We start from the raw sequence: 11,225 nt of genomic DNA, 5'->3' as shown, positions 1-11,225 counted from the left end.
CTTGCCAAACTGCGCATGCGCCCGCCTGGAGCCCGGCCGGCAACCCCCGCCCCTCCGTCAGCCAGCGAGCTAATAAAGTTTTGCTCGGAGAGGAAAGGGGGGAAACAGCGGCGCCTTCAAGCCCCACCCCCTTCCTTCCACGCCCCCCGCCCGGGAGCGGTGTCCGCGAGCCCGGCTCCGCCCCGACCTGCCCGAGCGGGCGGGGAAGGGGGAGGGTGGCGGCCGTTGAGGCGCGCGCGCGCTCGCGCCGGGCTCGAGCCGGCGGCATCTCTCCTCCCCTCAGTCCCGCTCGGCGGCGGCGGCGGCAGCAGCAGCAGCAGCAGCAGCAGCGCGGGTAGTGGTGCCGCGTCCTCCTCCTCGTTCTCTCCCCCGGGGGCACGGTGAGCACAGCCGCGTGGAGACGGGCTCGCCTCCCTCACCGCGCCGGGACGCGGAGCCCGCCGTGGGGTGCGACGGGACGGGGATGTTCTCCCTGACCCGGGTTACGGGACTCCTCCTCTCAAACCCGCTCCGGGGAGCGGCCGTTTGCGGCCGAAGGAGGGGGTAGCCGGTTGGCGGGTCTCCCTCTTGTTCTTCCCCGCCCCCCCCCCCCCCCCCCCGCCCGACATGCACACTGTGGCGAGCGGGGCGCACCCCCGGCGGCAGCGCTTCCCCGCACCCCGGGCTGGGACGGGCGGCGGCTGCTCCTGGCCCGGCGGAGCGGGGCGGCCGCGGCTCTTCACGGGTCGGGGCGGGCCCGCACCTCTGCGGTTGCCCCTTGTCCGCGCCGGCTGGCGGCGCGTCTCGGGTCGCCCGCGACCACTCCCGCGCGGGGAGGAGCTGCGGCGGCCTCTCGGGGACGGCGGGGAGCCGGGAGGCTCGCCTGGAGGCAGGAGATAGCGAGGGAGTGTTGTGGCGGCGGTCCCGGACGGAGGGCTGGCCACACGGAGGGAGCGCCCCGGCACCGCCGAGCTTCGGGGCCGCGGCTGCTGCCGCCTCTTTTCTGTGCTGGTTTGACTTGTCACCCGGGACTAGGCTGGGCTATCTCGTCGTATTTCACGTCTGTCATATTGCCTGGGAAACTTCCTCAGCCCAGTACAACTTTGAGGAAAAAGGGAAAAAAAAAAAAAAAAGAAAAGCTATTTCCTTTAATGTTACAGCTGCTGCAAAACGCAGCCGACAAGTTCTTAAAATATTATTGCAACATCACTCCTTTAGAGGAAGCGAGACCTGGAACATAGGACCGCAGGGAAAGCACTTAATCTCGACTCCTTTTGTGTAACGTGAGAAAAGACCAGGCTTTTCTGTGCCGTAGGACTCTCCATTGGGAGATTTAATGCCTTTTATAGTATTCTGAGGCTTTTCAGAAAGATCTTAAGTGCAAATTGCTCCTGCTGTAAGACTCTAATCCGGTGAATTGAAAATGAGTTTGGGTATTTGGAGAGACTGCTGTGCTGTGTTTTTCTCATTTTCTGTAGTAAACGCAAATACAACCATATTAGTGCTGAGCATAGTTTGCCTGAAATTTGTGCGTATTTACTTGCTACCGTATAGTTCTGTTATCTGTTTCTGAAACCTGTGTATGCTTTGTACTATCTTTGCTTTGCCTGACCTTGTTCAGTGGAATCCTTTGTATTATTGGTACTTCGAAATCTTGTGTAATATCTGCCACTGCTATAGAAATACATAATGTAGTTGGGATGTTGGATGCCTGTCTTGCTTCCTGTTTGGTTTTCCTCATAGATATCTAGATATCTTTTTGGAACTAAGAAACAGATTAATAGATTAATCTTCTTCCCCCCCCCTCTTCTAATTCAACAGATGCAGTTTATGTTGCTTTTTAGTCGCCAGGGAAAATTGAGACTCCAGAAGTGGTATGTCCCATTATCTGACAAAGAAAAGAAGAAAATCACAAGGGAACTTGTTCAAACAGTATTAGCCCGCAAGCCGAAAATGTGCAGCTTCCTGGAATGGAGAGACCTGAAGATTGTCTACAAAAGGTTGTTCTGTCTCACTAACCTCATAATTGCCATATGTCATGAATAGCGTAATAAATAGCAAGAAAATAATGAAGGTTGATTTTGTTGTTGCTGGTTTTTTTTCCTTCCCTCTGCTGGTTATGGAGAAGACTGACTTTTCCTTTGTATCTAATTTGATAACCAAGTAGGAATCATTCATGTGTGGAAAATCACTCATGCGTTTAGAAATGTACTGAAGAAAAGAAATGAGGTTGCCCTCTACTTTCATAAGGAGTGGTGTTTCTTAGTAGATTCACACATAAATGCATACAAATATGAAGCATGTAAGATTTAATAGGCAATAAAGAAAAACTGAATTTTATAAACATTTACCTCAGGCAGTGACTTCATAAATCACCTGATAATGTAACTTGCTTTTCAGGGCTCATAAGGAAATCATTCTTTCAAAGCACCTAGTTTGGTGGGGGTTTTTTAAATTATTATTATCACTATTTTTTTGCTATGAATACAAAAAGTCATTTCTCCTAATTGAAGAAATCGTGGCTAGCTTTCTTTTGGTGGAAGTACTGTATAACTTTCTTTGCAATAATTTCATTTCTTAGTTGTTCCTTAACTTTTCTAGGAGTATTTGACAAGTATTTTTTAGCTTTGTGCTGATCTTTGGAATGCATTACAACAGAGAGGTGTGAAAATAATTTTCTTCATGAATAACAGCAATCCTTATCCTGATTTGGTAGGCTGTATCTCTTCCAGCTAAATCTGGTGCTACAAAACTTTGAGTTATCTCCTTTCCCTAGTGAGTTCTCTTTTTCCGTAGTTAGTTATAAACTTCAGAAGGTTTGTGCATTTTTATTTTCTCTTTGAGATGGTAAATAACTTATACCCTACAATAAATATTGTTGCATCCTCTCTGTAGGAAGGGCAGAGAGAACTGGAGCTGAAATGAAGAGTGTTTAACTCTTTTCCAGTGTACCAAATGGGTAGAATCAAAAAGGCTTAGATGTTTTAAGTCCTGGTTTCATGTATACGTTGGTGCATGTATCATCATGCATGTGAATGTTACCAGTTTATCCAATGCATGTAGCTCTTTAACACAAGTAGGAGGAACAATGCATAAGGCTGTGCTTAGAGAAAGCATGCACTTTTTTTTCTTCTGCCTCCTGATTTCCTCACAAAACTATGTATCTGTAGACAAGCTTGGTCAAATGCTTTCTGTGCTTATTTAAGCAATAATGTCTGCAACTGCTCTTTCAGCTGGGCATTTATGGGACTGGATCAGAAAAATTAGACATGAGTAGGCCAGTCTGTTCCATTCCTTGCTCAGTCTTGAACAGCAATAGCTGTTCTGGGGGCGAGTTTATTCCACACAGCTGTTTTCCCGCCCTGTTTGTTTATTGCCCTTAACAATTACTTGCCATGTCCTTTGGTGTCTGGGGGACTGGTGGAAATTTGGATATGACTGAGTTGCTGAAAGTTGTTGTGCTCATGCGTCTCAATAGTGTGCTGTGGGTCCTGTGGTCAAAGAGAATGAAGAAATCTGCTGGGAGATACATCTAGACCATTTGGGGCTGGGTGTAGACTGCAGTCCATCTGCTAGAATGCTAGTGTGTACATCTGGCTGTGGTAGCTTATTTCACTGTCTGCAAACCAATCTGGCACAGTTAGCCTATGAAATCTTGCCTAAGATTAGCTTGTATCAAGCTAATGAACATCTTGGATATTGTTTTACTTTTGCTTTTTTTGGCAAGTGTCATTAGGCTAAAACATCACCAGAAGGACTGGGTATGGGAGGTGATTAAGTTCCTTTTAGGTTTGTGGAACAGACTTTTTCCAATGATCATGTTGTAGTTAAAGTTGATGAGGACCAACTGGTATGAATTTTTTGAAAAGGGAGATCTGTTATAACTCAAAAGTAAATAATCCCAAGAAGAGAACCATAGTAGTTAAAGTATAATACTTTCTGAAAGGTGGGTGGCTAAAAGAGCAAAACAACTGCAGGAACTTTGTGTGGTTTGTGAAATTGCAAAAGATGATTCCAATTGCTTGCAGACAAAAGGTTTTTGAGCGTCTCTCCTAAGATCTGTTCTTGTCTGATCTATTATTGGGAAGGATCTGAACCTCCTGGCATAAATGCTTTTCAATATAAGCTATAAACGTGTGTATATAGTGCATGTGGATATTGCTATTTATGAATATTAAATTGCTGAAATTGATGTGCTATTCTTGTTTTTAGAGTGTATTTACTGTCAACATTTCAGCTGTAAGAGAGAATTGACCTAGATAGCGACTCAAAGAATGGTTGGTGTTATTAGAAGTATGCTCCAGGGTCTCATTGATATACCTTTTTGCAAGAACAGAATGAACTCAAATGCAAAATTGGCAAGCCAGTAGCTTTTGCTGCCTTCTTAACATTTATCAAGAAAGTGGAACTATTTTGATTAGACTCCGTAGCTCTGCAGTATTTCATCCTTATATGATGCTTTCTGAATGAAACTTGAAGAAAATAGAACGTGGTGTCTTAAAAATTCATCTGAATCTGTGTGAATAACTTATTTTCCTTGGCTTCATACATGTAGCATTGGTAGTGGTTGCAAAATAGGGTCAGTCATGGCTGCTGCCTTAATTTTTTCTTTAGAGCTACAAAACAGATGAAAATGTGCCCTGCTTTTGACATAGTTCATGCATTGGGATGTATGTCTTCTGTAATTGATTTGGAAGAGAGTTTTTCAGGCTGGTAGAGACTAGAAAATTGAAAAAGCATGTGAGCTTCTAACTTCAAGAGACACAGATTTGAAGTGACTTTCTGGAGGGAGAAAAAAAAATCAAATATGGGAAGTCAACAACAATTGCACTTTATTAAAATAGAGAGGGAATCATCTGCAGACAGTTGATTAGAAACTTAGCAAACAAAATTAATGATCGCTCTTCATATTTTGTCATTTTAAAAATTAACTATAGTAATATTGTATCATATAGGGTAGAAGTCCATGCAGCTTTCCACTTGTGACAGAAAAATGTGTTAAATGTTAACATTTCTAATGTTACTAAAAAATGGAACTTTAGATAGGATATGATTTTTTTTTTAAGATCTCAGCTGTTCACTATTTTAGTTCCTGGCAGTTATAGTTATTTTCCTTGTGTAGTATATTGCAGTCAAAATCAGAAATTTCAGAATAACTGATTTTTATGTAAATTTTACTTTGTTAGAATTTGGTTAACTGAGATTGTGGAACTTTGCTATTTTGATTGGTAATTCGATTAAGGATTGTAGCTTTGCTTTTATGTGTCAGTTTGGAACTATATTTGCAGTATGAAGTTATGAAACTGTCATAGCTTGTGCTGCCCTGAATGTTGTGGCAATAATATTTTACTTTTAACTTAACCTAATTTTAGGTTAAAGACTTAAGAAAAAATAATTTTTTAAACTTAATTTTTGCCCTTCCCTCACTGAAAGAAACAATGAAAGAGCCCATTTTGCAAGTTGTATGTCTTTTAGCTCAAATTATTTTGAACCTAAGGTGTCTAGTGATATGTGGCCAGCAGTTGACATGATCCCTGTCTTTATGTTCATCTTAACTGCCAGTTTTGTCCGTTGAAAATGTTACTGTGATGTTGATTAGGTGATTCTGTAAAACTGACTGAATGCAATGATTGTAGTGAATTAAGTACTTGGGTTTGGTTATTTTAATTTGATCACTAAACTAAGGCAGTCTATTCCCTAGCAAGGTCCTCTTTGTACAGGATTCTAGTTCATGTGGCACTAAGAGGACCTCAGCATCAAGAAGCAGCAGCTTTTTCTTAGATGATTACCAGTACCAACCTTTTGTTCGTTTCTAAAACTACTGGGAGTATAACCTTGCTGAAATGAGAAGCTGAAAAAGAAATGCTTATCTTGGGTAGTGTTATTACGGTTGATTTCTGTATCTTTGACTGAATAGTGACTGATCTGCCTGTCCTAGATTCTCAGAACTTCTTATTTTATTAAAGAAGTGTAGAATTTTTTTGTAGGAGGAAAAAATACATTTTGCCAAACACAACTTCAGTGGTCTCAGATTTCACTCATCAACTGAGGTGAACTATCACCAGACCCCAGATTCTTGGCATCCCTTAAGCACCTGTCTGCCTCTTAAAGGAGGCTTGGTTGTCATTTGCAGTTCAGCTCTGCTCCTGCCAAACTCTGTAGGCTTTACATTTCTGCAGTTAGAATTTACAGGCAATGTGACTTAGATGATGACAGTCTTATGGCTTGCAGCTTTATCTCATGACAAACTTCCAGGGATGACTTCAAACAGGTGTTCTCTCACCTAGTAGGAGAACACCACAGAACTAGTAGAATTTGCAAGTTATGCTCTGCCCATGGTGACCTGATCCCCCAGCAGAGTTACTGAACCTGGCTGCAAGCATAGTAGTGGAGAGCTGTGCTGAAGCATTGCCTGCTGATTGTGAGGCTTCCCACTACTGAACTAGTGCAACTGTTGGGAGGGGGCGGAGGTGCCTGAGTTCTGTTTCCTTCCACAAAAAAATGCCAATGTCATCTACCTGAAGGCTGGAGTTTGTGTGAGTATTTATACCTTCTGTGTTTCCTTTTTGTTCTTATATCCCATGTTGTGTTCTTAGGTGATTTTTCCAAACTGTTTTGGTGTCTCTTTTTTGGTCTCCCTTCTGACAAGTGGAGGATGTTTATCGTAAAGTGTTTCCCTAAATGAGTGTAAGCAGTAGATTTGGGGATGAAAATTCTGCTACCAATACCTACTGAGGAAAAAAAAAATCAAACCAAACGGAAAAAAAACCCACAACACCAAACATACAAAAAACCCCCACAAACAAACAAAACGTAACCAATGCATAATTGTAATATGTATCAAAATAGCAGAATGTTTTTTCTAAACTGTACTACATGTGCTTTTGTGTGATGTGGCATACTTTACTATCAGTATTTGCCTTTTCATTGGATGCATACGAAAGACAGTTTTCTGTCAGGCTCATTAGGAAGAAACAATGCTTCTGCAGAACAGAAATCTTTTTCAGCCTGAATACAGTAATCTGCTCATCTTTGTATGGACACACTCTGTGTAAGCTTCTACACTTGGCAAAACCTCTAGTTTATCTGTTGTAGACTGTATTTGGACACTTTTCTGAAGTCCTGGTCTGCAGAGAAAAAAAAATTACAATAAACTGTCACCTTTGAGAATTTGGATCTGAAGAAAAGTATACCTTTGTAATACACTTATGCTCTTTGCAACGATGTTTGACTTGTTTATACTTTTCCACTATTTGCCATGTAGGCTTATTGAATCTGCATTTGTTTTCTTTTATTGAGTAGTGATTTGTCCGTCACGATTGCCACCTGAAAATACTTTGAAAAATATTCTCTGCATATAATGATAGATACCCAGGCCCCTATTTTGTGTGAAGATGTACACTGAGTAGTTTTTGTTTCTTGGTATTTTTTCTCCAGAACTGCAGTTGGCAGACCTTGATTGTGTAGTCTACTCACTAGCTGCCAAATCAAGTCTTTCCAAAGTATGTTGTATGTTTTTTTTAAATGAGGATGCTGAAAGCAAACCATGTTTTTTGGGAAAAGTATTTTCTGTTATTTAGTGTACCTCTCTCCCTCCCCACCCTCCTCTTTTTTTGGGGTATTTGTATAAAATCGTTCTGTGTATCAAAAGAGACTCTTAAGTAGTAGGGAAGCGCAAAAGTACTGTCCCATGTGGATAAACTTCAAATATTTGAGTCAAATTTGATTTTATAAGGTCTGCTAGTATGTGATTCAACTTGTGTTTTAAGCACTGTAAGGGAACAGTTTAACTATTAATACACTCTATCATAATCACTGCTGCTCATCTGAATATGAAGAAAGCTTTGCTTAGATGGATTTGACCTGAGTGCTCATAATTAGCGTAAATGTCAACTAATGTGCATAGCTCTTTTTTCTACCATGAACTATAACAGAATTTTACTCAAAAGTTTCTCAATAGCTTTGAAAACATGTGTTTTTCTCTATAGTATCACTTTCCAGTAGTTTTAAAATAGCTTCGTCTAAAAGTTGCCTTATACAGATTGAATCTTGCAAGCTACTATGATGAACTGCAATTATCCTTGAAGAATTAGTGAGGCACAAACACAAACAGTTCAAAAGAGCTCTGCTCGGATAGAACTTCTGATGAGCTGACAAGTCACCATGGTGAAGAGATGAAAGAGCAAGGGAATTGAAGTCTTAACTGCTTCAATGGAGATGTCTTTCCTTGCTTCCCCCCATCATGTTTTGTGGTAGGATGGAAAGAAGTTGTAGGCAGCAATTTTTTTATAATAGTTTAAAACTTAAAAAAAGCTTAAAAAAGCTTAAAAACTTAAAACTTAAAAAAGCTACTCTAACTTGTTCATGATGAAGCCATAGCAATTTGACTCAGCTAGAGCAGAGCGCAGAAGGACCTCCAGGTCATAAATGACACTAGCTAAGTGGCTGGGAGACAAATTTGAACATAGCTACAAAATACAACTTTTCTTTTTGCAGGACTTCGAGCCAAAACCCCTTACTGTTTCTTTGAGAGCTTACAAAGTCCCAGCTGATAAAATATGATTAATGTTTAAAAGGTGGTGTATATGTTTCTGTGTACAGGGAGACAAAAATGCATCTTAAACTTGGCATTCACATCTGAATGACTTCTTTTTCAATAGGGCTGGCTACTCAAAGAGTGCCTAATGTGGCCAGTTGTCCTCTCTTAATGGGCGAACAACAGCTGTTTCTGGTTCATGTAAATTATCAGTTACAACAGGTGTTATTTGAAATCTCATTTGTGCCATGTGTGTCTGTATGGCATATGGTTTTGGCACTTTAGAAAAGACTTAATGGATTTTTCAGCTTTTGTTCCTGTTTTGATTTTTGCATCAGCTTTTTTAAATGTGAGTTGAACAACTATATGGTAGTGCACAGTAGGATTGGATGGCCTTTTTTTAAAGTGGAACTCAAGCTCAGCTCATATCTGAAGTAAAGAATTCCCTGTCTTCTAAGGTAGAAGTGGGTTGCTAGAAACTAGCTGATGGCCTCTTGCTAGTCTGATACCAGAACAGTTAGTAGTGATTGAGTTGTTGACTTAATAGCAATTGGGGTATATGACATTAGTGTTAGTTTTGGAGTTTTGGGAGCATTTGTTAAATTCTCTATTAAGACCAAATCCTAATTGCTAAATCAATTTATCTTTCCCAAGGAATTTTCTATGGTTTTTAATATCTCTCTGTATAGCTTGTGTGATTTAAGACTGAATCTGTTGATTAGTATGCCAGTGTTTGGATGTTACAGATAGTAGAGAAAATATCTTGCCTCAGAACTCTGCGAGGAGGCCAAAAAATCAAACACATTTCCTTTTCTAGCTGCTTCTTAGGCTAATTTAATTCCATCAGCTAAAGGATGGTAAAGACTGAAGTCTTGCTTGGCTCAAGGAGGCAGATCCCTTTTGTACATGCATATGTCTGCTGGTCTTTCAGCCTCTCTTTGGCAGAACTTGCGTGGCTGTTCATTTGGAGTAACGGTATGGTAAACTTGAGTATGAAGGACTACTGAGAACATAATACATCTGAAATACATTCGTTTCCCTCATGTTCTTATGTTAGCATCAGGATTACTTTTTTATTACAGATACGCAAGCCTCTATTTCTGCTGTGCTATTGAAGATCAGGACAATGAACTAATAACACTGGAAATAATTCATCGCTATGTAGAACTTCTTGACAAGTATTTTGGCAGCGTGAGTTAGTAATTTCTTATTAATTTTTATAGATTCACAGTCTCTTTACATTATGTCATTTTTTATGTCTACAGCACTTTTAAGAAGCATGATCAACTAGCTGTTGAAAAACTGTATCTAACACATTTTATATTGCTTACTTGGCCTAACTAAACTGATAGTTGCTGCTCCTCTAGTATGTGAGCACCTCTTATATCTGCTTCTGAAGGAGGCAGCTGGTCGTGAACTAGCAGGAGGAGGAAGGAAAGACAAACATCTGCTTCATCAAATAGCAGACACAAACAACTATAGTAATGTATGTTAGCACTTTTCTAAAATACTGCTGCTCATCCTTCTGCCTTATAGTCCTGACTAGGAAATGAACAGGATGAGTAAGAAATTCATGATCATTGTATTTTTAAATTTTTCCATGAGACTGCATGATCTGCTTTTGAATAGTGCAGGCAAGAAGAGAACTTTTATTAGGGATATTCCTTTGCCTCATGAAGAACCATGTCAGACTGACAGTTGTGAATTGAACCCTATTTAACAATGAAAATGCTTTTCAGAAAGGTTGCTATAACTGTTTTTAACTCGAGCAAGAAAAAGGTTTTTATTTTTTTCTCAAAGGACTGTGGTGGTGGTGGTGGTGTGTTTGGGTGGGGTTTTTTTGGTTTTTTTGTGGTGCTGTTCTGTTTTTGTGTGTGTGTTTTGTTTGTTTGTTTTGTGTGGTGGTGTGGTTTTTGGTTGCCCCACTGCTTGAAATGTTAGAGCCTCAGTCTAAGATCTGGAAGTTGGGTGTAGCTGTGAACAAGTTAAGTTTTGTGAGAGGATATATCTCAATAGATCGTATCCTCTCATTTTGCAATAACACTTGATTTTCTTTTTAGGTATGTGAACTTGATATCATCTTCAATTTTGAAAAAGCCTATTTCATTCTGGATGAGTTCCTTTTAGGAGGGGAAGTTCAGGAGACTTCCAAGAAAAATGTTCTCAAAGCCATTGAACAGGCAGATCTCTTACAGGAGGTAAGCAAATTAAATGTCTCTGGCCAAAGTACCAGCATGGTAGGCTGTGAATAGAAAAAGCTTCTGTTTCTCTAAGCTTGGAGAAGGTGCTTTTTAGCATGCTTAGCATGTAGTTTCTAGTTAGTTGTCCTAGCTGTGTAATATGACGTTATCTGCTCTTTTAATTTGTTTGGCATGTGTATATTGTAACCTACTGTGATTTTGCATTTTGCTAGAAATGCAAGTGGCTGTTTTGTGTGTAAACCTAGATAACTATAGCTCATGCTTCTTTAACTTAGTTTTGTTATGTCCTTCATCTTTATATTAATCAGCCATTAGTGTTTTGTCATACCTGATGCATGTTCACTTCTTTACTGTTTCATTGCTGAAATCCAGAAGCTAGACTCTCTTCTTTGAGACTCATTCAGGTATAGTTCTAATTCTAAAGACCTGCCTTTATGTTATAGGTTGCTTACTCTGGCACATTTCTGTCTTTTAAGTTGACAAAGCACTAATAGTAGTGCCACAAAAAC

General features: G+C 40.4%; 1 protein-coding gene across 2 annotated transcripts in view; it reads left to right on the top strand.

Annotated features, from left to right (window-relative positions):
• Nucleotides 1-169: 169 nt before the first annotated feature.
• AP1S2 (adaptor related protein complex 1 subunit sigma 2) overlaps nt 170-11,225 on the top strand; it is a 30,697-nt gene continuing 19,641 nt past the window's right edge. Inside the window, exons 1-4 of one of the 2 annotated variants that reach the window (XM_065645379.1) lie at nt 170-380; nt 1,801-1,979; nt 9,598-9,706; nt 10,576-10,713. In XM_065645379.1, coding sequence (XP_065501451.1) covers nt 1,801-1,979; nt 9,598-9,706; nt 10,576-10,713 — 426 coding nt within the window. In that variant the 5' untranslated portion in view covers nt 170-380. The remainder of the gene's footprint in view (nt 381-1,800; nt 1,980-9,597; nt 9,707-10,575; nt 10,714-11,225) is intronic. The other variant, XM_065645369.1, reaches the window with a different exon arrangement.

The sequence above is a fragment of the Caloenas nicobarica genome, chromosome 1 (genome assembly GCF_036013445.1).
Source record: "Caloenas nicobarica isolate bCalNic1 chromosome 1, bCalNic1.hap1, whole genome shotgun sequence".
NCBI classification, from domain to species: domain Eukaryota; kingdom Metazoa; phylum Chordata; class Aves; order Columbiformes; family Columbidae; genus Caloenas; species Caloenas nicobarica.
This window is presented reverse-complemented; position numbering and strand designations above follow the sequence as displayed.